Source organism: Pyrus communis, chromosome 16 (genome assembly GCF_963583255.1).
Source record: "Pyrus communis chromosome 16, drPyrComm1.1, whole genome shotgun sequence".
In the NCBI taxonomy this organism is placed as follows: Eukaryota; Viridiplantae; Streptophyta; class Magnoliopsida; order Rosales; family Rosaceae; genus Pyrus; species Pyrus communis.
This window is the reverse complement of record NC_084818.1, coordinates 15,442,666-15,470,394: the sequence shown is the minus strand read 5'-3', so window position 1 is coordinate 15,470,394 and position 27,729 is coordinate 15,442,666. Positions and strand designations below refer to the sequence as shown.

At 37.0% G+C, this 27,729-nt stretch overlaps 3 protein-coding genes across 4 annotated transcripts; 1 reads left to right on the top strand and 2 right to left on the bottom strand.

Annotated features, from left to right (window-relative positions):
* The first annotated feature begins 1,578 nt into the window (after positions 1–1,578).
* On the top strand, positions 1,579–5,989 carry LOC137721235 (F-box protein FBW2-like). Its single transcript, XM_068460335.1, has 3 exons — positions 1,579–1,738; positions 2,055–2,370; positions 5,173–5,989. The coding sequence occupies exons 2-3, from the start codon at positions 2,066–2,068 to the stop codon at positions 5,801–5,803; spliced, it is 936 nt and encodes a 311-aa protein (XP_068316436.1). The 5' UTR covers positions 1,579–1,738; positions 2,055–2,065; the 3' UTR covers positions 5,804–5,989.
* An 805-nt stretch (positions 5,990–6,794) lies between these two features.
* On the bottom strand, positions 6,795–13,402 carry LOC137720725 (uncharacterized). Of its 2 annotated transcripts, none has more exons than XM_068459834.1 (14): positions 13,187–13,402; positions 12,953–13,018; positions 12,818–12,866; positions 12,112–12,254; positions 11,263–11,364; positions 10,821–10,892; positions 10,626–10,726; positions 10,446–10,527; positions 9,498–9,590; positions 8,803–8,867; positions 8,330–8,342; positions 8,140–8,217; positions 7,161–7,269; positions 6,795–7,069 (listed from the first exon to the last, which is right to left on the bottom strand). In XM_068459834.1, the coding sequence occupies exons 1-14, from the start codon at positions 13,310–13,312 to the stop codon at positions 6,972–6,974; spliced, it is 1,197 nt and encodes a 398-aa protein (XP_068315935.1). In that variant the 5' UTR covers positions 13,313–13,402; the 3' UTR covers positions 6,795–6,971. The 2 variants fall into 2 exon arrangements, with proteins under 2 accessions (XP_068315935.1, XP_068315936.1); XM_068459835.1 differs by having other exon boundaries at positions 11,263–11,359; positions 13,187–13,355.
* Positions 13,324–26,994, bottom strand: LOC137719875 (uncharacterized). The gene is made up of 6 exons (XM_068458872.1): positions 26,940–26,994; positions 26,458–26,853; positions 24,290–24,318; positions 15,048–15,158; positions 14,643–14,696; positions 13,324–13,428 (listed from the first exon to the last, which is right to left on the bottom strand). The coding sequence occupies exons 1-6, from the start codon at positions 26,992–26,994 to the stop codon at positions 13,324–13,326; spliced, it is 750 nt and encodes a 249-aa protein (XP_068314973.1).
* Between the last annotated feature and the right edge of the window lie 735 nt (positions 26,995–27,729).

The window sequence follows — 27,729 nt, the reverse complement described above, 5'->3', positions numbered from 1 at the left end:
TTTGGATGTGGTGGTGATGGGGATGACGCCTCTACTAGGTGGGGGGGTCTCTGTGGTCTATCCCTTGTCACTGCTTGGTATTGTTCTGCTGTTTGCCTCTTGTAGGCTTCTATAAAATCGGCTTGTTGGGTTTCCAAAAAAAAAAAAAAAAAAAAAAACAAAAGAAAAAAACAGAAATGAAGATGAAAGAAGATGAGGAAATGGGGGTGAATGGGAGAAAGTTATGAATGAGAAATGATAAACGCATACTGATTGCCTCCGTTTACACTTATTTTAATTTACACCAATTGATTTCGTTTAATTTATTCAATTTAATAACTAGATATAGAGAAGGGTATATGAAAAGCTAAAAAGTGTGTGAAAATCAACTCTCCTTGAAAACTTGCCATGAAAACTTGAAAAAGAAGGAGAGAAACAGAAGAATGGAGAAAAAGTAGAGGAAGAGAAAGGAGAAGGAAGGTGGAAGTTGCCGCCGAGCCCCAAAGCCATAGCTTCAGATGAAGCCTTAACTTGTGATTCAATAATTCAATCAAAGTTTTAACTTGTGGTCCAATAATTCAGTATGTAGACTTTATTAGACTTGACTATCTTAACTAAAACTCATAACCTATGTTTAGTAATATGTAGGCCTAATTTAAAGAGTCATATTACACTTATTATCTAGTTGTACTATTACTTGTACTATTTCTCTAATAGAAGTAGAGCCCACCAATGCATGCGAGTCTCATCTTTTTTTAGAAAGATTATACAGAAGATCGTACAAATAGATAATAAAAATATCATTTTTGTAATTTAAATGAGAATATTTATTACGTTTCCATAAATAATGCTAACCCAATATACTGATCGTTGTTACAAATTCATGAGTTGGTGGAGGACCACCATACAACTCTTCCAATTGACTTTTATGCAGCTTTTGCACTAAATCTTTGTTGTTAGTGTTTGTAACTTACCTATATGTTGTAAATGCTAGTATTCAATATCATGTCCTTTTTCTCTATACTTTTTCTTTTTTTTTGTCAAACGATAAATTTTATTAAATTAGATGTTATATTAGTTACTGATAGAATTTGAGCCTACGTCATCATGCAAGAACTCAACATCTTTTCATTACTGTGGTAAAATGTCACTTGCTTTTTATCTATACTTTTTCATTGGTTTTATAAACAGTTGACTTATTATTTTTAAGTTTTTAATTATTTAATATTTTAATTTATTTTTTTTTCCAACGGTGAATTCGGTCAGGTAGTCTTTCTCTTCAATATTTTGTGTTCCAGTTTAGATAATTCCTTCAATTAGTGTGATTTAGAGTAAAAATATCATTTGTGTTATATTTTGAAATTATTTTATAATTTTTTTTCTATAATCGATGTGGCACCATGATATTATTGGCGTGCAACGTGACCATGCAAATATAATTTTAGCGAAAGAATGAGATTGATTTGTTATACTAAATTTCAAAAACGACATTGATCAATTTTAATTTAAGTACCAAGCTAAGGAGTTAATTTCAGAACTCTTGTGATTAAACAGTTATTTAATATTTGATATTAAAAAAAAAGTTTTTATGGCAAACGAATCCATTTTTGTATTTCTATCTCAGACGGTCAATAATTAATTCTAGCCGTAAAAGCTTCTCTGTCTGACTCTGACTCCCAAACCCCTTGATGATTTGATCTTGAGTCCTCAGAGGCGGATGAACTTGCGTCCTTGGAGATCCAAGAACTCCGATAACCTTGTAATCTTCTGATTTCGTGTTATTTAATTTTATTTGTTCATTTTATTGGTTCGTTCTCTTCCTTTTTCTTTGTGAATTTCTATTTCTTTTACTTTCATCCAACCATTTTATACGCACTTGTTGAATAAATTGTATGAATTTTCCTTTAGGGTTTCTTACTTGGCCTTTTCCATGGCATGTTAGGTGTTGAAATCACAATTTCTTTTAGTTTTATGGTGTTGGGTTTGTCTAATTTTGGCATGGATTTGTTAATGCATAAGGAGATTTGGGTTTTGTTAGTTGCTTCAAATTAACCCTTTGTTTTTGTGATTGCAAGAAAGGAATTAAATGGAGGACAGTGAATTTCGGCGATGGGACGAGCTCATACCTGATGCACTTGGGCTGATATTTAGGAATCTAACCCTTCAAGAGACACTCACTGTAATCCCAAGGGTGTGCAAGTCATGGGGAAGAGCAGTGTCTGGACCTTATTGCTGGCAGGAGATAGACATTGCGGAATGGAGCAAATTTCGTCCGCCAGAGACCGTTACGCGAATGCTGCAAATGCTGGTCATAAGAAGCTCAGGTTCACTCCGAAAGCTCTGCGTTGCTGGCCTTCCCAATGACCAGACTTTCTCCTTTATTGCTGATCAGTAAGTAGTACAAACTTACATTATCAATACAGCTCATAGTTTCCATTTTTCGGATCAATTTTAGTATAGTGACTATATTATATAGTTAAATTGCTTGATTGTATATGTTAGAATTCATCATCACCACTTCTCTCTCTCAGAATTATTTTAAGGGTGCGTTTGGGATGCTTGATTTCAGATTTAGGGATTTAGTTAATGCTTAAAGTATATGGTTTAATTGCTTGATTGTATAAGAAGAATATGGTTTAATTGCTTAAAGTATATGGTTTAGTATATCACAAATACGTTAATGTTTATTTGTATGAGAATAAAAAGAAGAATACATGGTTTTAAATGATTTATCGTATTAATCTGAATTCATTTTGAACATATTGTCTCGAGTTATTTCAAATGAATGTTATCTACTACGTTTATAGGTTTTTAAAACTAATATTGCCTTACTTGCAAATACAAATCCGCTTTAAAATCCTTCAATTCCCAAATTCCAAATTAACGCTTTTTATTTACTCCATGATGTGGAACGCAACATTGTCTTTCCATCTGTTCCCAGTATGTGTAGCTTATGCGTGGGGTTGGTGTGAGTGATATGCCACATAAATATGCATGTGATGGAGTGAAAAATTATGTGGTAGGGAGTAGTTCTTCACCACAATGTTAGGATACAACTGAAAAGTCCGCAGTTTAGAAGACATGCAGCTTCTAAAGGTGGACTGTTGATCAATCTCCTGGTTTTTATATAGGAGCTGATGCACCGTTGTGTTTCGTATGAGCAGTGAGTGCTGTGTAAAAGTGAGGTATAACTTAGTGAGTAACCAACTATTTGAGAAGGCATTCCAAAGTGCTTGAGGTCTGATGTAAAATTGAGGGGTCTCCCATGTCTGTATGCTGGTGTGTCGTAGTGTTACATCAGGCCTTGCTTGCTTGTATGCATTTGTATTATGTGTTTTTTTAGTAATGATGTTTTAGATGTTTCAATGGATGATTATCCATCTTTTGGATTCAGATTTACTTGCTGACAAATCTAATGTAGAAATTTAATGGAAAATGCCTCAAAAGAATATAAAAACAGAAAAGACATGATGTTGTAGCCATTAGAAAGAATTTGCTTGTCCATTTCAAAGCAAGATGTGACATATTATTCAGTGTTCTTTCATGCAAAATCTCTTTTTTGGGAAACTTTGGAATTTGTTTCTACAACTAGCAAGTGAAGGACAGTTATCTATGAGTTGATAACCAATGGAGACCCCGTAAGTCCTCTCTTTGTAGAGGAGATCAGTAGAATATTTAAACAATCTCAAGGATGTCCAAGGGAAACCCCCTCCGCCTCTTATTGAAGTAAATAGAGAATTCGGGTTTCGAATTAGGATTGCTAAATCTTAAATTCAAAGTTAAACATGATCTTCAGTTGCTAAATTATGTAAGAAAAATGTTATGATATTGAAACTTCATGCTTTAAGTTTAGAGCTTGTAAAATTCAGTTTACTTTCCATGATGTTTGGCTTATAACAGCTTGCAATAGACGGCAAGCCAATATTGATAAAATTAAATCTGGGATATTAGCTTCATAAGGCTCTTGGCATGGAGGTTCCAGAGATTGCCTTTAGGGATCAGAAGATTAAACCGAGTTGACTTAAACGTACTTTTCTACCTAGAGGTCAAAATTTAATCATAAACGTGCCGAGATGGATTAGGTAGGTTAGAGCATATATGCTCTGTTTTATAGGATCAAATCAATGATGGTACCCAGTGCTAGACATTTCCTGTTTTGTCGCCATTACTTGTCCCTTTTGATGGAAACTTGAAAGATTGATAGTTATTCTTGGGAGCTGTAGTTCTAACTCATTTTTATGACTAACTTATCTCAGGTGCCAGTATAAACGGTTTGGCTTATGCGTTCATGTTAAGTTATATTATTGGTTGGTTTAAATTGTCAATTTGTTTAATTTATATATTTGTTTGTTCATTTTTTTATTTGTTCTTAGCAGTTCTAAACTTAAAGCATGAAGTATTAATATCATAACATTTCTATAATTTAGCAACTGAAGATTATGGTTAACTTTGAATTTAAGGTTTATCAATCCTAATTTGAAACCCGAATTCTCTATTGCTTCAATAGCAGGCATATGGGGTTTCCATTGGATACCCTCGAGACTGTTTAAATATTTTACTGATCTCCTATTCAAAGAGAGAATTTAAGATGGACCATAACTTAGATTGTTCCAAGATGATATTCGCAATACGAATACAAATGTCATTATAATAATATAGCTGAAGATCACCGTAAAAAACACCTTGTATGCTTAAATGGGAACACCTCATAACCACACCTTGCCTCAAGAACTCTTAAAAGGCCTTCTCGCACACTGCACTACACCTCACTTATATATTTACTACATGGTACAAGCTCATGCATGAAAAAGTGGACCGATAGTTTTTATATAAGTTATTTAGTAGCCATCCTCGAGGTCAATTGTTGAGCAACCTGTCTAATCTACTAAATCAGGAAGTTACGACAATCTAAACTGATCATTGTTAACTTTCCCAGTTGTTTTCTTAATCATGATTTACCTGTTTTTTTTTTTTTTGTTTTTTGGAATACTCAGTGTAACTGGTTGCAATTTCCTTCAACCTTTGCATGATGTCAGTACATCATTTTAATTTCTTAAGTTCTTCAGCATAATATTTGGCCAACTATCAGATTCTTGTAATTTAAACTGATAATCTGTTGATGGGTTCATCTTTGTTATATTTTATTTCTTCAGTATATTTTTTAAATGAAAAAATAATAATTCTGTTTGCTAGTGCCAAATCACTTCGGACACTGCAGCTGCCAAGAAGTGAAATAAGTGATTCCATAGTGGAACAGGTTGCTGCAAGGCTCTCTTCCGTAACTTTCTTGGATGTAAGCTACTGCAAAACTATTGGAGGCCCTGCACTTGAGGCATTTGGGAAGCATTGTAGACATCTCAGAAAGTTGCAGAGATGCATGTACGGATGGGAGGTACTTGACAAGGTTTCTCAAGATGACGAGGCCCTTGCAATAGCGGCCACAATGCCAAAACTCAAGCACCTTGAGATACTCTGTCTGCATGTTAGTACAGAAGCTGTGCGTCAGATACTCTTGAACTGCCCTGAGCTCCAGATATTAGATGTGCGAGGGTGCTATAGTGTGAAACTTGATGAAAAGTTTGTCAAGAAATTCTCGGGGCTGAAGCTGGTGGGACCAGGTTCCGACAATGCGGGCTGGGATGATTGTTCAGATTACTCAGTTTCTTCTGGCTACTTAGCATGGGATGTAATGGATGATGATTTTGACGAAGAGATGTTAGATGGGGCTTGGGAAGACGACCTTATTATGGAGGATGTAGAAATGAGGTTCTATGATGGTTTTTATCTCGATAATGGTGGGTTCGATTGGCCCCTATCTCCATGAATTTTCTTGATGGAGTTTTGGAGGAGGGGTTTAACCTGGTGTAAGTAATGTTGTTTTTCCTACTAATAATCGGCATGAAACTTCCATGTGTATGTTTCTGTAACCATGTTGTACTCGGTGTTGTACTATCTTTGTATGTCAATGCATGTGAAATATGTGAAGCTTTGTAGGTTTTGTTTTGTCGAATATATATGTGTTCACATGAATAAATTTGACCACCATGCTTGGTAGCAAACGAAACCACCTTGTGAGTAGCAAAATTACCTTCCCGCGGAACGAACCCGAACTTAACAAAATCAGAACGCATGGCTAAAGAATCCATATCAAACAGCACTCCTTCTAGTGGTGGATCCCGGTCCATTTGTCTATTAATCATACGAATCAAAGATTGGGAGTCGGACTCCACCTCCACCTCTGTGCGGCCGCAATTTCTGCAAAACAGCTGTGCTGGCCTCACGGCGGCAGCCTCAGCAACAATGGCAGAGCCAAAAACCAATTTTCCCACACCCCCAGCTCGCTTTAAGATCCCAGCAAAGTCTCTTAACACCCACCCAAATCCACCAACCCTAGTCTTTGAGTTCCAAGCACCAATCTGCTCATTATATTTCGATATATTACTTTCTTTTCTTGTTTTTGTTCCAAATGAAGCACAAGACATGGAGAAAGGGAAGATCAAGTCTCAATTGATCTACACATTTAAGCTAAAAAGTCTCAACTACTTCCGAATTATTCAAACGCTAAACGGTGCCAACAATTTCCATACAAGATAGAAGTGGCATCACCGCCGTTTAAGAGAATCTTCCTTGCAATCGATTGTATTGTATGACCACGTTATTACCACGTGATGAAAGAGAGAGACACAAGGTGACATACCAATTTAACCTTTCCAGACGATTATCTTTCTAATTTAACAACCTAGAAAAATGGAAAACCTCAGATTAGGTACTAAGATTGCAGCAGATCCGAGTTCCAACGGTAAGCCAGTTTTACATCAAGTACTCTTTTTTGTTCAAATATCTACAAAGCAGAAAACCAGTTGAGCAAATGTAGTTTCAGTGGTAGGAAACTGAAAAAACGACGAAACAAAGAAGCAAAATTTGCATAACAAAACAGAGGAAAACCTGTAATGCTGACACTGAACCAAAATCCAGACTGGTTTTACAATTTCTTATCTCTGATCTAACATATTGGATCGATAAAATTCCTCGTCTAGTATTAGAGGTGGTATACTCCATGCTCCGAGTGGATTTGCAGACGCACTCCCTCCTGAGAATTTCAAAACGATCAATGAAACCTGACAGAAAACAAATGAGGATGCGGTTTCACATGTGGTAAAATTAGACGGCAGAAAAGCTACCCTCTTTAGTTGCTTCTACACATCTTCTCTGGTAATTCAAGGACAGCTGTGGATCGAGCCTTTTCAGTAAATTGTTGTACTTATCTTCAGCCTCAGCTATATATTTTGCCTGAAGCAGTAAATAATGGTAGGTGTTTGTGAGAGGAAAAAATAAAGACTGCTGTCAAATTTATTTCGAATTTGACAAAACTCCGATTTAAGTAGAAGCTTAACATAATGACAGGAAGATATTAAAGCTAAACGATATAGCAACAACATTGTGCCAAGAACCAACCATATAAAACCTTTCTATCATTCTCTCAGTCTACCGGAATTAAAGCTTATACATCTAAGGCTGCTGCTGTATGTGTAAGAATACCGAAGATCGATTAAAAAACAAGAAGGCTTACTAATAAATGTTAGCCTTGATAAAAGTCATTGGATTTGTAGTTCTCCATTGATATCTCTAAGGATCTGACCCATATCAACTTGACTTGGTTCTGATTTCTCTTGATTTTTTTAACAATACCGAGTCGGGGTCTTTCCTAACTGTACAGAATAGGGTAAGACCCTTCATTTGTTTTTTGTGCTCCTTTGGACCTCTTCTTAGATAGATAATTGCAAGGTTACCTAGGTTCCTCTTCTTGTACTCAAAACGGAATCGGCCAAAACGAAGGTCGATAGGTGCCCATGCATAGCTCAGCGCCTAAGAAAAGTTGCAATCATTGACCGAGTTGATTGAACTGAATCCTTTTTTAATTGTATACTTTTACTGAGATCAGAGCTACAGATGCATTATGAGAAACCAAGAGCCTCAGCTCAGGTGGTCTGAAGCTGTGGTATTGCTCGGTACGGTTGTTCAATCTCCAATCCACAACCCCCCCCCCCCCCCCCCCCCCCCCCCGGGCACGCACACAAACCAAGAAGAGAAAAAGAAAGAAATCGTTTCATTTACTAAATAAAGAAAACAGTGCGAAAATGAAACGCTTGGCAAACTCACCAGCACAGTTGGTGCAGAAGCTCCATACATTTTGACGAACATGCGCAAAATATTGAAACTATTTTCTATTACATCCTCCTGCATGAGGAACCAATAAGGACAAATAAAAATGGGAGGGGATAACTGTAACGGAAAAATAAATGGGGCAGGATACTTAACAGTTATAAACTCTGCAAATTAAAGAGCTCACCTCATAGTCAAACCTGCAATATCATCCTGTCAACTCAATGGCAAATGATACTGATGATGTGCTTGCAGCAAAAAATTTATCAGTAATAATGACATTAGTTGTCCGCTAATAACAGATAAAGGTAGATGTCAAGTAGCAGAGCACTTAGTATTCCTCGAGAGACAGGACATAGAAACACATAAAGGTAGATGTCAAGTAGCAGAGCACTTAGTATTCCTCGAGAGACAGGACATAGAAACACACGTAGGAATATATTCATGCATAAGTTTCAAGAAGCTTCACAGGTATTTAGCAAATGCAACGTAACAAAGACACGGTCTAGGACAAGAAAATATTCCACCTACATGGAGTTACAAATGGAAAGGAACTCAAACATTAATCACGCTATAAGGGGAAATAATGACCACTTAGACCTATAAGATGTATTAGGACAGTTGACTGAAAAATAAAACAAAAGCATGAAGGGTACTCACAGATCATCAGCTACCTCAACTAGGAATTCTGAGATTGATAAAAATTCCATATGCAGCTCATCAACCTTAATGACAGATTCAAAGGAGAACACAGGTAACCAAACGAAATATGCGTGTTAAACATAGGTGAGGCCAAAAGAATAAGCTACACCAAACAGACAAAAAAACAGCAATTAAAGGTTTGGGACCACTTTGGCACGAGAAGTGATGTGTTTGTGTGTGTGTGGCGGTGGCCGTGGTGGGGGTATTTTTACTACCTTGTATTTGATTTTATTATTGATAGATTTGATAAATCTTTGAGAAGCTAAACCGTTGAAAATGAAACACTGAAAATTTATTCCTTCTTTTCCATTTTGTTCTTTTTACAAACAGAGGCTTAAGAACATCTAATTGAATTGACAAAACATTGTAAAGATAACATGAATTCGTCTGTTTATCAAAAGACAAACCAAGTCCTATGATCTTACACCTCAATACGAGGAAAAACATCCATGCCACAATTTTGTTCAATTTAAGAATGACATACAGTGAAAATATTTATTTATGAACAATTTAAATGTCATCAACGAAATTGACATGGACACACAGATACATAAATATGCATACGCTACATGTAAACACAGATATACAAAGAAAAGCAATCTAAAATCAGCATAAGGTTATTCTCTATGAAAATGGATACAAAGCTACTATACCTCTTCACCCCTCAACCGGTACAGTAAAAGATTCAGCACACGGTAATCAAAGGATTTCAGATGAATTGCCTTTACGACATCTTCAACAACTATCTGCATTCCAATTTTTATCATCATCTTAAAAATGAAACCTTGAACATGCCTATGCTTCACTGCTATATAATTCCTATAAATTGAATGAACCTACAATGAGTTTCTACAAGTACAAAATTTAAAACCAGTAAACCCTCAATACCTCAAATTAAAAGTGAAAATTAAACAAGAGAAGTACAATCTGTAGTTATATCAACTTAGTGACTTTTGCAGTGGCAACAAGATGCAGGAGGTTGGTACTTGAAACAATTGGGTCTTTGTACAGGACAATCCAAGGTTTGGATGTGTCAAGTCAGCTACTTATTAAGCCAACAAACTAAAATAATATAAGTTAAGTGGCTGAGAATGGAAAAGTTTTGCCCTATTAATTTAGAGTTAGAAAAACATAGATATTTTTAAAATTACGTGGTGCTGCATTGCCTTGCTTGTCAATGCAAATTAAACGAGACTATGTTTTCTCAAAGCAGGTATGTTCATAGGCACAATGGGGTGACTCGAATGTACCCCGAGCAATCAAATCTTTTCTCATCTCCCTAGGTTCTCTCTTTCAGTTTCTTCATATTGCTATATGTTACTTTTGAAACCAAGGAGACCTGTTATACATCATTTTAGAGTAAAAGTCCTATTCTATGTTACTTTGAAATGAGTTACCAGCTAAAATTATCGACCCTAGATTAGTGGTTCAACAACCTTTTGCACCGTCATAACATTACATAACCTACACGTAACGAATGCAACAGAACAACAGTTTGTGTTTTTTTACGAGAAATTTCTGCACCAAGTTCTGATAAGCATTTCTAAAAACATGTTGAAAAAAAAAATTAAAAAATTAATAACATGGGATAATATCCGTACCTCCATTTTATTCATCAGTGCATAACAAAGCTTTCTTTCCAGCGCCCAATACTCTTCTCCAGATTTAAACTCATCTTGCATCCTGATTCCATTAAACGGAAGTGCAATAAACAAGATAAGTTCAGAGTTCTTTAATCTTCCCCCAAGAAAAGAATAAAATCAGAAAGCACAATGCAGTACCTCTTTGTCAAAAGGCCATGACATTCAAGTACACATGACAGTGGTCTGAATGGAGCACCTTTAAATGAACTTGCACACCGAGCAATTAGCCACTGACCTTCCTGCATCCCAAAAGACATTTGATCAAGTAAAAGTTACTTGTTAAAATAATTTTGTGATTACTTCTCCCAAGTTCTTAGCAGTTAGCACTACCACCTCAGTTCCTCTTTCTGAAATGGTCATTTCACAGCTTGCTGCATGAAGTGTCTTCTCATTCAAAGCATCAAGCTGTAATAATGAAACCATGATGGTAAGAGAAAGCAACAAAAGGGAAGGAATATAGAAACTCAAGAACCAGAGATCAAGTGGTGACAACTCTATTCATCATACCATTGCACTACGAATAAATCAAGGTTGGAATTTCTTAAAAAATAAAAAATAAAAACAATCACTATTTTCAAAGTAGTCCTTTTTTTCAAAATGTTACGAACAAGAAGAACGTCCGACAAGTTCAATAACATTACCATTCTGGAAGCTGCTTTGATTCATCACTTCCCCTTTTGGGAAAAAACAAGAACAGAACAAAGAGAACCTTTTGCTTGTAAAGAAAAAGGGAAAAAAATAACACGGAATTTCACTGCACAACTGTGATTACTACCTGATAAATGTAACTTTCTGTGAATGAAAGCATAGGTAGATATTGGAATATTGACTGTGGTTTGTTTATATCCATTCCATGGAACATAAAATAAGATCTGCACTGAAAAAAAATGAGTTTAAGATTACAACACCACCTGACCGAATTATTTTATAGTTGACAATTGACACACATTGATGGTGAATTTTTGCCCGAAGGCATACAATTGTATGTAGGGGGAACGATAACTGGTTGCATACAACTATACTGCTGCAAAATCTGACTACTGTATCAGCTTTTCAGAGACATAAATAGCAAGATATGCATAATGTTCAATTATGGGTTAAGTGATATATCAGAAACTTATGAAGGGAGCACACGAAATTATTGCATCCCTTGAAAATTGTATCAATCGACTATTTACCACAGAACGTCGTACTAAAACTCCTACTTTAAGAAACATTTAATTTTCTTATAAAAAAAAAGGTGGTAAATGAGGTTGTTGATCTAAGTTTCTAGATGACTTTACCTTCAAAAACTGAGATATAATATAAGATATGCATATAATACTATCAGATATACATATAATCTGCATTTTCCATGGGCAACCAAATTGCCCAGTAAAAATTTGATTCGGAAAGTAAAAGTTGAAGATTGGTAAGCTTTACATGTTAGCTTTACTACTAAGAAATCTGCAATTAGTCATTCCTTCATCCTACAACTCAGTGCTCACTAATTAATATTCATTGCATAAAATATTGCCTAATCCAACACATACATATATAAATACATATAATATATATATATATATATATATATATATATAAATATATGATGTAGGATCTATCTTCAACAACAAAGCCTGCTTACAAAATCTTCAAGGGTAGAATTTGCTCGTTGCATTGCATCCAGTCCAACCATAGCCATCTCTTCAAAATCAGTGTGCAATGAACTAGACTCCAGCTTATGGCCACAGTCAAGCTGCAAAGCATTTTCACAATTTTCTCCATGGCCTGCAAAAATGCAAAAGCATAGATTATACTATATTGTTGTTTTTTTTTTTTTTAATTTTTTTTTGCCAAAGCTATTGCAATACGTGAAGGAACTTGTATATACTTATATAAAGGACTTCTATACCTAAAGTAAAAGAGGCGATGTCCCAAACAAAATTAGGCAAATCAGCTCATAGAGAATGAGCATCAAGAAGAAGACCGAAAGGTCATAAGACAACGTAACTTAGGTGGAACCAAAATCAAGAATACAAAGATCACATATTCACACTTACAATTGCCCTCACAATGCTAATACTCAAAACCCCATAAAAATGCAACACTGGGAGAATGGTAATTCTCTCCACGCGTTCCTTTCCCAATTACACCTTTCAGAAGCATAAATGTACAAAAAGTGTAAACCCTATCTTGGCAAAACCAAACCAGCACGAAATAATGTTGAGCACGCGCACCTAATGAACCCATTAACCTGCTCCAATAATCAGACTATCTTTCAAAATATCGGATCCTATTAACGCAACGGAAATCAATTAAGTGTCGAATGCACAAAGTACGGGGGTGTTTACCTTTGCCGGTAATGCATTTGGATGCTTCCTCAAGAAATGCAGCAGAAATCTGTGAAACAAGTAAAATAAGCACACCCTATTTCTGATGATATCCCAAAGTTAAACAAAATCAGATAATCATAATACAGTGCTTACCTTTGGCGTATATTCTGAAACCAAACTGCACTTTTTCCCCAAATCAAGCTCTCCACATGGTTGTACCTTTTGCCATACCATTTCCAAAAATAAAATAAAATTAATCACAAAATTAATAAAATTTAGTTCCTACGTAAAATTAAGAAAACAATTATATTAAAAACTAAAGGTGAATAATTGAATTTAAAACTTGAAAATTAAAAATGTTGGAAGGAACAAAAGTTGGAAGAATACCAGGAAGAGGATGAGCTTGGCAAGAAAGGAACTCGAGTCGTCATGCGACGACGTCGTTACAAGGCCTCGAGATTGTAAAAACGTCAGCAATCTCTGGACATCTTCCAGTTTCCTCAATTGCTCCATCTCTTTCGCACTCAAAGTCTCTCTGGAAGTAGCGGACTAGTATTCTCTGTACTTGCAGGGCTTCGTGAACTGCTACTCGCGCTAGAAGAAGGCTGCTCATACGGCGTCGTAAAGAACTTGCAATGAACAATACAAATAAGAAGAGCTCAAAAATTAGGGGGTGGGTCCCCTCTCTTTAATAATAATACATTTTACTTTGGTTGATTGATCAAAAGAGATGAATCGCCTATTTATTTACTATAATTTAATACGAAATGCCCGTAGTTTTATTGATTCTTTTTTTTGTTTGTAAAGATGATTTTTATATAGTAATTTATAATATGACTGGTTACTGGTTTCGTTTATAAGTACGAAATTATGTGACTCATCCACAGAGTTTTGAGTATAAATTCATATTGATCCTTGAGTAGTCTAGTATTATCCATAAAAGAAAAAAAATGAGGAATGTATGATAACTTTGTAGTGCTAAAAGCTATTTCTATATTGTAGTGCTAAAAGCTATTTCTATATTGTAGTGCTAATAACTATTCTCGCGTAAGCATATTCATATTACTCTTTTTATGTCTATAAATTTCTTAAAGTGGAGAGTGTTGGTGTAGTTTGGGCCGAAACTAGCAAAAGGGACATGGTTAAGTTTAGGACCAGCACTCATTTCTCTCATCTCTGCGTCTAATCAAAAAGAGAATTAAAATTAAAAACGAAATGATCATCAAAACGGCTCAAAGTTTGACCTAGGTAAGCCTCACACTGACCGATATAGGGGCCAAACATTATGAGATAATCAGGTTTCGAAGATTTGGTTAGAAGCCGACAACACTACACGAGACCAAGATGAACCTGCAAACCAGAAATATATGAATTGTGACAAGAAATAGGATGACTACACAACTGACAATTACAGAACACGAGCGAGGGGAAATTACATTCCTACCTTATTGCTACAATTGAACGCTCAAATGGTTGCACTTCCGTTTTACAATTATACTTTCTTTGTTGATTATCCCTTACCACCCAGCACTGCATACATCCAACAAGCCTAAGAAACTTTTCTCTTGGCTGAAAACCCGATACCCCCCGTGACAAAGCTGCATCGACAATTGTTTGAGAGGAATACAGACCCACGTATTTGGCTTGTGATTAGACAATGTTGGAATACTGATTACATGAGAATTTGTGGCTCCAAAATCCTTGGAAGTCTGCATTGCTTCCATCCGAAGACTCTATTTGGTGGGCTTCCATCTGTTTTGAATCCTCCTCACTTGAATTAGGTACTAACTGTACTATGGTGGTACTTTGTTCATGGTTGCGTAACCTGTCTACTTTCCCGAACCTTCCCAGAAGTCACAATTGCAAGAATTAGCTCAAGTTGTTTTTGCTGCTGCTCCTGCATATGACAATCGGTGAAACATATTAAATCGGACCTCACAATAAATAAATATTTTTTTGCTAACCAAGAGAATTCATGACAGATTTGAAAAGAAAATAAGTGTCCAATCACAAACAGATGGAAACGCGCAGAAAGTCCATTAACCTTGGCATTTTAGCTGTAGAAGGGATAATAACCAAACTAATCAACGATTTTTTCTACCAGCTGAATCACTAATGGAAGAACTCCATGGAAGTTAATATATTATTCCCAAAATCATTGAAAACAGTCAATTCTCGTTTACATACTGAAGAAACCTGAAAACTCTACATTCTGTTTATCCACCACCCGGGAATGGAGAACACTCACCTGCATAGCCAGCAAAAACTTTTGAATTTCTCCAAGCTCCTTTTCCAAAATGTCTTCTTGTGCTGCTACTGCTCGAGTGGCCTCAGAATTCTTTTGAGCCAAAGCTGCAGTCTTCAGAAACAACAAACTAGTTGGATGATGTACAAGATAAGCATCTTGCAATATTATCTGATACAAGTTTATTGATTCTTTAATCAAACAACATTGAACTATTTCTGCATTTCAACATCGTAAATTGATCCATTTTTCAGGGTCAGCAGTAAAAGTCCTTAGGTCCTAACCATTTAAACCTGTCCTAGGCTCATAACCAAAGAGCCTTGAGTATTTTATTTTACCAACTTTACCCATGTTGCTTACCACTTATATCATTACCCACACTATCTTGCATCTGCCAGTAGGTGTCCAAAGTTCCTTAAACATGTTCTGTTGGAAACCTGTGTTACCTGTGTTATGTGGGACTGCCAGTCCCACATTGCCCATACACCATCTTTGACAACTCTTTATAAGTGAGTTCACTCACTTATAGTTTGAATTGAATTGGGCCAAAGCCATAGACCTTGGGCCTTAGACTTGGAGAGTTTGGGTGTATATATTAAATGTCAAAGATGGGCCTTGGAAGAGATCATTGGAATGCTTTAATAAGGGTATTAAGATACTTAAAGCATACAATAAACTATGGTTTGCATTACACTCAATATCCCCCAGTATTAGAAGGATATAGTGATGCAAATTGGATTTCAAGGAGCACAGACAGTAAATCCACAAGTGGATATGTATTTACACTTGGTGGAGCAGCTGTGTCGTGGAAATCATCCAAGCAAACATGTATAGCACGTTCGACAATGGAATCAGAGTTTATAGCCTTAGATACAGCTGCTGATGAAGCTGAATGGCTTAAACATTTTCTGGAAGATATTCCATTTTGGCCCAAGCCTGTGACTGCAATATGTATACATTGTGACAGCATGGCTACACAAGGTCGAGCCAAAAACGCTGAATATAATGGGAAGTCGAGACATATAAGGCGACGACATAAAACCATTAGACAACTACTCAAGAATGGAACTATTTCCATTGATTATATTAAATCTAAGGAGAATATTGCCGATCCTTTGACAAAAGGCCTATCCAAGGATCAAGTGGCATTTACATCGAGGGGAATGGGTTTAAAGCCAACTCAATGAGTTATAACTTGACGGAAACCTAACCTAGCTAATTGGAGATCCCATGGTCTAGGTTCAATAGGCAAACTAGTTGAGGGAAACTCAAAGTAAGATACACACAATCTTTACTCATTCTTATGATGGAAAACAGTGTGTTGCCTGTTAGACGAAAAGGGTGAATAACTATTCTTAATAATGCTAATATCTTATGATTAAGATGAATAGAACAGGATATTCTTTATTAGCATTACCTATATGAGATTGATGTGGGGTCGCATCTTTGAGAATTGGTATGGCTACAATTCTCTAAAGGTCTCATGAAATCAGGATATGTTCAGGACCAAAATGAACTCAACCGTATGAATTGACGTGTGTTCGGATGTGATATGTGTGATACTTATTGTTTCGCTTTTACTACTAGAATGATCAGTTCAAGATAGTCAATTCACTGCTTCATTAGGTAAAACCGATAAGTACTCACTAGAGAAGGTTCAAGTCCAAAAGACACCTATCCCGATGCGTATCATATCTAAGTTCTCTGGAAGTACATTACTAATGTAGCTAGTATCTTATTTTCAATTCAAATGTGGGGTATTGCTAGAGTTTGAATAGAAAATGTGGGGTATTGTTGGAAACCTGTGTTACCTGTGTTATGTGGGACTGCCAGTCCCACATTGCCCATACACCATCTTTGACAACTCTTTATAAGTGAGTTCACTCACTTATAGTTTGAATTGAATTGGGCCAAAGCCATGGACCTTGGGCCTTAGACTTGGAGAGTTTGGGTGTATATATTAAATGTCAAAGATGGGCCTTGGGCCTTGGGGCTCTTGGGCTCGGATGGACGAAAAACACAAGTTACGTTTTTTATTTTTTGGATTCAGTTTTTTCCGAAAGGATAAAACTGATTGAACAGTTTCATTCAGTTTTTAAATTGAATGAACAGTTGCATTCGGTTTTCTTTGTAACAAAAACTGATAAGCATGAACGGTTGGGGAAGTTCAAATGATGCCATTATATATATGGCAATAAAATCAGAAACAGAAATTAATTCACATAATCATTCCTCCATATTCCGCTGAGAACAACACAACCAATTCGCCAAGAATCCGAGTTCTAGTGCAAGAACTTGGATTAGATAGTTGTATCCTGCAAGATAGACGTCCAAGGACTGCTGCATTGGTGTAGGGACGAATTTATGTCTTAGGAGATTGCTTCTGCAAGCCTCTATCTGCAAGAAACAAGTCAGTGATTTGTGTGTTTATATATAATCTTATTAAGTGTTTATGTTCTAATATATTGTGTTTGTCGTTGAGTTTTTTACATTTGAAATAAAACTGTGCAAATTGTTATATAATATACACTTGACGTTTGATTGGTTCTAACAATCTAAGACAGAAATTTATGGATCAATCAAATGTTGGTGTCGTCAAGCAACACGTTGAGAAACCTGAGAAGTTCAAGGGAGTTGATTTCAAACGTTGGCAACAGAAGATGTTGTTTTACTTAACAACTCTGAACTTGAGTCATGTGATTACTTCTGAGTCCCCCAAAGCACTAGAAGAGGGAGATATTCCTGCCGAAATTCTGCAGGCTATAGAAGCCTGGACTCGCAATGAATTTCTATGCAGGAACTACATTCTGAATGCTCTAGATGACTCTCTGTATGATGTTTATTCATCATATAAGACAGCGAAAGAACTGTGGGAGTCTCTGGATAAGAAGTACAAGTCTGAAGTGGCAAGTTCCAAGAAGTTTGTAATTGGAAAATTTCTGAATTACAAGATGAGTGACACCAAGTCTGTTGTCAAGCAAGTTGAAGAACTCCAAGTGATTGTTCATGAGTTAGATGAAGAAAACCTTGGTCTGAAAGAAGGTTTTGTGGTTGGCTCTATCATAGAGAAACTGCCTTCGAATTGGAAGGACTTCAAGATTTATCTGAAGCATCTAACTGAAGACATGAGCATGGATCAGTTGATTCTCAAACTGCGTGTGGAGGAGGATCATCGCAAGAATGAGAAGTATGATATCTCATCGCTGGAGGCAAAGGCCAATGTTGTGGAAGGAGGTGACTCACACAAGGCAAGGCACCATCAGAAAAACAAAGGTAAGGATGCTGCAAAGAAAGCAATGACTGCTGTGAAAGGGAAAACCTTCAAGAAAATCAAAGGAGGTTGCTGGGTTTGTGGAAAGACAGGTCATAGGGCAAAGGACTGCCGCCACAAGAAGGATCAGAATTCTGGAAGTTCCAATCAAGCAAATGTTGCAGAAGACACGTTTGTTGCTGTTGTCTCTGAAGTCAATTTACTGACTAATTCAAATGACTGGTTTGTTGATACAGGAGCAACAAGGCATGTGTGTGCTGATCGAAATTTATTTGTTACACCATCTTTGACAACTCTTTATAAGTGAGTTCACTCACTTATAGTTTGAATTGAATTGGGCCAAAGTCATGGACGTTGGGCTTTAGACTTGGATAGTTTGGGTGTATATATTAAATGTCAAAGATGGGCCTTGGGCCTTGGGGCTCTTGGGCTCGGATGGACGAAAAACACAAGTTACGTTTTTTATTTTTTGGATTCAGTTTTTTCCGAAAGGATAAAACTGATTGAACAGTTTCATTCAGTTTTTAAATTGAATGAACAGTTGCATTCGGTTTTCTTTGTAACAAAAACTGATAAGCATGAACGGTTGGGGAAGTTCAAATGATGCCATTATATATATGGCAATAAAATCAGAAACAGAAATTAATTCACATAATCATTCCTCCATATTCCGCTGAGAACAACACAACCAATTCGCCAAGAATCCGAGTTCTAGTGCAAGAACTTGGATTAGATAGTTGTATCCTGCAAGATAGACGTCCAAGGACTGCTGCATTGGTGTAGGGACGAATTTATGTCTTAGGAGATTGCTTCTGCAAGCCTCTATCTGCAAGAAACAAGTCAGTGATTTGTGTGTTTATATATAATCTTATTAAGTGTTTATGTTCTAATATATTGTGTTTGTCGTTGAGTTTTTTACATTTGAAATAAAACTGTGCAAATTGTTATATAATATACACTTGACGTTTGATTGGTTCTAACAATCTAAGACAGAAATTTATGGATCAATCAAATGTTGGTGTCGTCAAGCAACACGTTGAGAAACCTGAGAAGTTCAAGGGAGTTGATTTCAAACGTTGGCAACAGAAGATGTTGTTTTACTTAACAACTCTGAACTTGAGTCATGTGATTACTTCTGAGTCCCCCAAAGCACTAGAAGAGGGAGATATTCCTGCCGAAATTCTGCAGGCTATAGAAGCCTGGACTCGCAATGAATTTCTATGCAGGAACTACATTCTGAATGCTCTAGATGACTCTCTGTATGATGTTTATTCATCATATAAGACAGCGAAAGAACTGTGGGAGTCTCTGGATAAGAAGTACAAGTCTGAAGTGGCAAGTTCCAAGAAGTTTGTAATTGGAAAATTTCTGAATTACAAGATGAGTGACACCAAGTCTGTTGTCAAGCAAGTTGAAGAACTCCAAGTGATTGTTCATGAGTTAGATGAAGAAAACCTTGGTCTGAAAGAAGGTTTTGTGGTTGGCTCTATCATAGAGAAACTGCCTTCGAATTGGAAGGACTTCAAGATTTATCTGAAGCATCTAACTGAAGACATGAGCATGGATCAGTTGATTCTCAAACTGCGTGTGGAGGAGGATCATCGCAAGAATGAGAAGTATGATATCTCATCGCTGGAGGCAAAGGCCAATGTTGTGGAAGGAGGTGACTCACACAAGGCAAGGCACCATCAGAAAAACAAAGGTAAGGATGCTGCAAAGAAAGCAATGACTGCTGTGAAAGGGAAAACCTTCAAGAAAATCAAAGGAGGTTGCTGGGTTTGTGGAAAGACAGGTCATAGGGCAAAGGACTGCCGCCACAAGAAGGATCAGAATTCTGGAAGTTCCAATCAAGCAAATGTTGCAGAAGACACGTTTGTTGCTGTTGTCTCTGAAGTCAATTTACTGACTAATTCAAATGACTGGTTTGTTGATACAGGAGCAACAAGGCATGTGTGTGCTGATCGAAATTTATTTGTTACACCATCTTTGACAACTCTTTATAAGTGAGTTCACTCACTTATAGTTTGAATTGAATTGGGCCAAAGTCATGGACGTTGGGCTTTAGACTTGGATAGTTTGGGTGTATATATTAAATGTCAAAGATGGGCCTTGGGCCTTGGGGCTCTTGGGCTCGGATGGACGAAAAACACAAGTTACGTTTTTTATTTTTTGGATTCAGTTTTTTCCGAAAGGATAAAACTGATTGAACAGTTTCATTCAGTTTTTAAATTGAATGAACAGTTGCATTCGGTTTTCTTTGTAACAAAAACTGATAAGCATGAACGGTTGGGGAAGTTCAAATGATGCCATTATATATATGGCAATAAAATCAGAAACAGAAATTAATTCACATAATCATTCCTCCATATTCCGCTGAGAACAACACAACCAATTCGCCAAGAATCCGAGTTCTAGTGCAAGAACTTGGATTAGATAGTTGTATCCTGCAAGATAGACGTCCAAGGACTGCTGCATTGGTGTAGGGACGAATTTATGTCTTAGGAGATTGCTTCTGCAAGCCTCTATCTGCAAGAAACAAGTCAGTGATTTGTGTGTTTATATATAATCTTATTAAGTGTTTATGTTCTAATATATTGTGTTTGTCGTTGAGTTTTTTACATTTGAAATAAAACTGTGCAAATTGTTATATAATATACACTTGACGTTTGATTGGTTCTAACAATCTAAGACAGAAATTTATGGATCAATCAAATGTTGGTGTCGTCAAGCAACACGTTGAGAAACCTGAGAAGTTCAAGGGAGTTGATTTCAAACGTTGGCAACAGAAGATGTTGTTTTACTTAACAACTCTGAACTTGAGTCATGTGATTACTTCTGAGTCCCCCAAAGCACTAGAAGAGGGAGATATTCCTGCCGAAATTCTGCAGGCTATAGAAGCCTGGACTCGCAATGAATTTCTATGCAGGAACTACATTCTGAATGCTCTAGATGACTCTCTGTATGATGTTTATTCATCATATAAGACAGCGAAAGAACTGTGGGAGTCTCTGGATAAGAAGTACAAGTCTGAAGTGGCAAGTTCCAAGAAGTTTGTAATTGGAAAATTTCTGAATTACAAGATGAGTGACACCAAGTCTGTTGTCAAGCAAGTTGAAGAACTCCAAGTGATTGTTCATGAGTTAGATGAAGAAAACCTTGGTCTGAAAGAAGGTTTTGTGGTTGGCTCTATCATAGAGAAACTGCCTTCGAATTGGAAGGACTTCAAGATTTATCTGAAGCATCTAACTGAAGACATGAGCATGGATCAGTTGATTCTCAAACTGCGTGTGGAGGAGGATCATCGCAAGAATGAGAAGTATGATATCTCATCGCTGGAGGCAAAGGCCAATGTTGTGGAAGGAGGTGACTCACACAAGGCAAGGCACCATCAGAAAAACAAAGGTAAGGATGCTGCAAAGAAAGCAATGACTGCTGTGAAAGGGAAAACCTTCAAGAAAATCAAAGGAGGTTGCTGGGTTTGTGGAAAGACAGGTCATAGGGCAAAGGACTGCCGCCACAAGAAGGATCAGAATTCTGGAAGTTCCAATCAAGCAAATGTTGCAGAAGACACGTTTGTTGCTGTTGTCTCTGAAGTCAATTTACTGACTAATTCAAATGACTGGTTTGTTGATACAGGAGCAACAAGGCATGTGTGTGCTGATCGAAATTTATTTGTTACACCATCTTTGACAACTCTTTATAAGTGAGTTCACTCACTTATAGTTTGAATTGAATTGGGCCAAAGTCATGGACGTTGGGCTTTAGACTTGGATAGTTTGGGTGTATATATTAAATGTCAAAGATGGGCCTTGGGCCTTGGGGCTCTTGGGCTCGGATGGACGAAAAACACAAGTTACGTTTTTTATTTTTTGGATTCAGTTTTTTCCGAAAGGATAAAACTGATTGAACAGTTTCATTCAGTTTTTAAATTGAATGAACAGTTGCATTCGGTTTTCTTTGTAACAAAAACTGATAAGCATGAACGGTTGGGGAAGTTCAAATGATGCCATTATATATATGGCAATAAAATCAGAAACAGAAATTAATTCACATAATCATTCCTCCATATTCCGCTGAGAACAACACAACCAATTCGCCAAGAATCCGAGTTCTAGTGCAAGAACTTGGATTAGATAGTTGTATCCTGCAAGATAGACGTCCAAGGACTGCTGCACTGGTGTAGGGACGAATTTCTGTCTTAGGAGATTGCTTCTGCAAGCCTCTATCTGCAAAAAACAAGTCAGTGATTTGTGTGTTTATATATAATCTTATTAAGTGTTTATGTTCTAATATATTGTGTTTGTCGTTGAGTTTTTTACATTTGAAATAAAACTGTGCAAATTGTTATATAATATACACTTGACGTTTGATTGGTTCTAACATGTTCTAATCAGCTGCAAAATGGTCTACAGTTCGACAAAATTATTTCAGGAGCTACAATAGATTCAACAGAACCAAATTCCAAGTTCTTCACTGGGTTCTGACTTTGAGTCTTTGAGTGTCTTTGTTTGCATGGATATGAACTTTGACATCCCACAATGATTAATGGTCATGCAGGGAAAGGAGAACAATGCGTCCCTTTTTTTTTGGGAGTTTTAATGAAATACTCCCGATACTGTTCACTTTTAACGAAAAACCATATTCTTACCTTTTCCTGGTACTATTCACTACACCTTTATTTGTCATTTTTTATTAAAACTAAAGTTTTTTTGGACTTTTCATTAGTTTTCCTTTTTTTTTTTTTTTTTTTTTTTTTTCCCTTGGATGTGGGGAGAGAGTGGCTAAAAAGCCTGAAAATATGATTTGGTCACCAGGCAAACATACTGATGACGATGAACATGTACCTGAAATCATAGGCACATGCCAATATTATCATTCGCACAAACTTATTGCAATGTGCCAAAACTAGCCTGATGCAAGTTAGAATCATGGACTTCACCCTTATTTTGCGCTTAATGATGACAGAAACAACAAAGGTGTTAAACAAACAAGGAATGACGGGTTTCCACAAGTAACTTCAAATTTTGACTTAAATGATAACCAATTAATCAATGAAAGTGGTGGCGATTATTAGACAGAATAAAACCAACAAGGGTGTGGTGATGTAATACACAAAATTTAGACACCATTCGAACAAGGAGTTTAATCCTACTGAGCTATAACGAACATATTCTAACCATGTTACCTTCCAATAATAAAAATAACCAATCTCAATCATTTTAAGATACTTCACATTTATGGGCATTGTACTGAACATTTGGGTGGAGAAAACTCAATCAATTGGACACAGACAGATGAAAGATCCAAAAGTGAGCATATACTATAATTTCCACAATTTGACAAATAACAAAATGAGTTATTCAGAACCAACAGCACAAAGCTCCCAATCAAATAGTCACTAACTTAACCATATACTGTGTATCACATATTCTTGTTTTCCCTCAGAGGTTAGTCTATATAGGGAACTTAAAAAGTAACAGATAACTCAATCGATACAACCATTAAATGTGCAATCAAGTTATATTCCATCGCATTGGAGCTATGACATTTTGGGTTCGTATCAAGTACTAGTCAAGAGTAACTCAAAAGGTTTAGTTTAATATGTAAGATAACCAGAAATTAAACCAATACACACACTAATCATGTCATGTTCGAGTTACTACGTGTTAGTTATGAACAGAAACTCAAACAAAACTATAACCTCATATCATTTTTGCCTTTGTACTAAACTATAATCAACCTTAACCCACTAAACTATAATCAAACACTCTTATCAATTTTATACATTTCCCGTGAGAAAGGCAAATTTCTAAAGCAAGCAATTTACATTCCAACTAGAACGGCAAATTCTCGTAAAAAAATTCAAGTATTTTCTTTTTTATATCAAACACTAGTTCTCCGAAAAGGTCGTGTACATTAAAATAAACAGAAAACTGTATGCCAAACTCATGAATCATCCAAAATTTGACATTACCTCAGCAATGGGCTCCTTCAAAGCCTTACAGGTAAGGTCATCTCCAACCGAAGGGTCCAGAGGGCCAGAGGGTCAGAGGGCCGAAAATAATCCAAAAACCGTCTCCAACCGAGGGCTAGGTCAGAGGGCTTTGGAATCTGAGAGGGCCCCACAGAATCGGAGAGGGCTAGAAGGTTGGAGGGCTGGCTAGAAAATTCAATTTTCTTGTCGGTTATAACCGACATGAATGCTTAAGAAAAAAATTCAAATGCAACGGCTAGATAACGTCAGCTAGCCGTTGCATTTGAATTTTATTTTATTTTTATATAGTTTTATTATTTTTTTTTATTTACAAAATTTTTCCTATAACTTCTATTTTTAATTTTTTTTTTAAATTCTATTTTTTTCTATAACTTTTATTTTACAAAATTTGTTTCATATTTTTTTTAAATTATATTTTTTTCCTATAACTTCCTAAGCCATTATACAACATTAAATTAAATTAAGTAACATGAAACAACATTAAACAATATGAAATAATATTAAATAACATTAACCAACATACAAATTATACAACATAAAAAAAAAACATTTAACAACATGAAACTTAAACAACATTTTTAAAAACATTTAACAACATAAAACTTAAATGCCTACTCCATGCTTCTTTTGGCCCAAAGATGTGCAACAAGATCATGTTGTAGGTACTTGTTTGTGGCACGAGAACGTATCATTCTATAGCGCCTCATGTAATCATTTATAGAGATACTACTAGTTCTTGGATTAAAAGGCAAATTAGGCTCATCATATATTTTTGCACGAGACCTTCTTGACCTATTTGGATCTTTTTGGTCATCATTGGACTCTCCATCAATATACCCATCTCGCTTATCCTCCACTATCATATTGTGTAATATGATGTAAGACATCATGATGGAGTCCAAATTTTCTCGATTCCACCCTCTTGCCGATTCGCTAATAATCTTCCACCGTGCTTGTAGAATACCAAGAACTGTAATGTCATTTTGGGATCCACGGACTCCAAAGAAAGCATGCCAAATCCATGTGTCATATGAGGCAACCGCCTCTAACACAACAGTTGGCTTTCTCGACCTTTCACTAAAGCCTCATTGCCATCTGATGGGACAGTTCTTCCAATCCCAATGCATGCAGTCTAATGACCCTATCATGCCCAAAAACCCACGATCTTCAGCTTTGTGAATGAGTCGATTCAGATCTTCTTGATTTGGCTCGCGGAGGTACTCGTCTTTGTGAACTTGAACAATTGTGTCATGGAATTATTGAAGAGTATCAAGGCATGTAGACTCAAACATACCATGGGTTTCATCCATCGAATCAGCTGGGGAGCCATAGGCCATCATTCGAAGTGCAACAGTAACCTTCTGATGAGGTGAGAAACCAGGGCGGCCTGCTCTGTCTCGCTTATGTTGAAAGTATGGATTGACTTGCTGGACATCACGAAGTAAACGCTTGAAGACATGACGCCTCATCCGGAAGCAACGTCTGAAATCCTCTTCTATGTACACCGAGTTGGTATGCGACATCGCTCTGTTTCGTGGTTTGTAAGAATGACCAGCAATAGAGCCACCCCATTGAGGTTATTCCTCAGTTGGCTGACACACCACACCATGGTTACAGCCATGGCTGCTGCTATGTTTTATTTGTTGCGCCTTACTTGAACTTCTTCATCAGACTCCTCATCTTCTCGTCTCATTTGCGCCCATTTTGCTTCCAATTTGGAATTGGATGAGAACCCCCAGTTGGAATCCGAAGAGGATCCAAAGTTGGAATTCATTGCAAACTTGAATTGAAAAAGATTGAATTGAAATAGATTGAATTCAAAGTTGTGTGAATTATAGCCCAATATCTACCCTATTTATAGCAAAAGAAAAATTCAAATCCAACGGATAGCTGACGTCATGCTGACATCACTTAGCCGTTGGATTTGAATTTAAGTTGTAGTTTTTAAATAATAAATTATGTTTGACCCTATGGCCCTCGGTTGGAGACGGTTTTTTGTGGCAGGGCTAAAACGAGCCCTCTGGCCCTCTGTTGGAGACGGAGGCAAATATGGTCATGTACTGTTCATTAAAATATTAATATCTTGAAGAATCTTGGAGGGCCAGAGGGCTAAAACGAGCCCTCTGGCCAGCCTTCGGTTGGAGATGGCCTAACCCAAAACCTTATCCCCAATTTCTCAAGTTGCCTTGACAAGACCCAAATGATTGTGGCCAAGCTCCTCAAATCCTCCTCCAATTTCTCAATTATCTCAAACAAATTCACCTCTATCCTGCCCTTCACCGACTCCCTGCACATCCGCCTCCACTGCAGCCACCGAATCCACGCCCCAATCCCAACAGCCATTACCAATGCCAGGGCCCCAAACGCTAAACCCCAGTTCCCCACTGCCACAAAAGACGTCTTCTTTAAGCTCATAGCCATGCAATTCACAGTGAAACCCATCGAAACAACCGCCGACGACGCAATGCACAAAAACTCTACAATCGATAGGAAATAGTCCAAATTGAAAGCACCATTGACGACGTTGTTTGGTTGCAGAGCGGCTTCGGAATTGTAAACTCGGAGATGAAATTGATGGCAACTGAAAGTTTGGGGATTCACAGGATTGTGGTTTGAGCTTGGGAAACGCCGGCGAGTGGTGATTGGGAGAGAGAGAATGGCGGGGGTTTTGGGGAGAGAGGCATTGGCGATGTAAAGGGAAAATTGAGCTCGAGAAGGTGGATTTACAAAGAGCTAGTGGCAAGTGAATGACATTGTTTTGGGGAGGTGGGTTGCTCTGTGATTATGCGATTGGGTTCAGTTAGGGTTTTGGATTTTGGTCCATTTGATGTTGCAGAGAGAAAGAGGAGAAAGAGAAAAGGACAAAGTATTAGTGATACGTTCGATAACAGCAAGGAGGTGTGAATTTTGCCGACAATGAAGGTGCCAAACAAATGTCCCAACAATGTGGAACCGATGCGAACCAACAATGTGGAAGATTATTTCATAGTGAAGTCCTACCCCTAAATGATGTCAATGAAAGTGTGAATTTTACCGACAATGAAAGTGTCGAACAAATGACCCCAACTTCTTCTTTTGCAAGGCCACCGGGTAGAGATAAGCAAAAGGAAGCAAAGAGAAAAAGGAAGTCCCAAGATCCGATATGTGCATAATTTGCTAGCGAAATGGTAAGATTGAACGAAAACCATATCTTTCGGCAAGAAGAATCGGCCCAAATGCGTTTGGCCATGAAGGAAGAAGGGGATATGGAGCAAGAAAGGTTCGAAGTTAATTTGATGATGCAAGACCTCGACAAATACACTCCAGAGAGGAAGAAATACTTACGTGGTAAGCAAAATGACATTTTACGAATGAGTATATTTCAAGATGATGATTCATCTCAAGACTATCACCCAAGTCCATCACCAAGTCAAGATGGT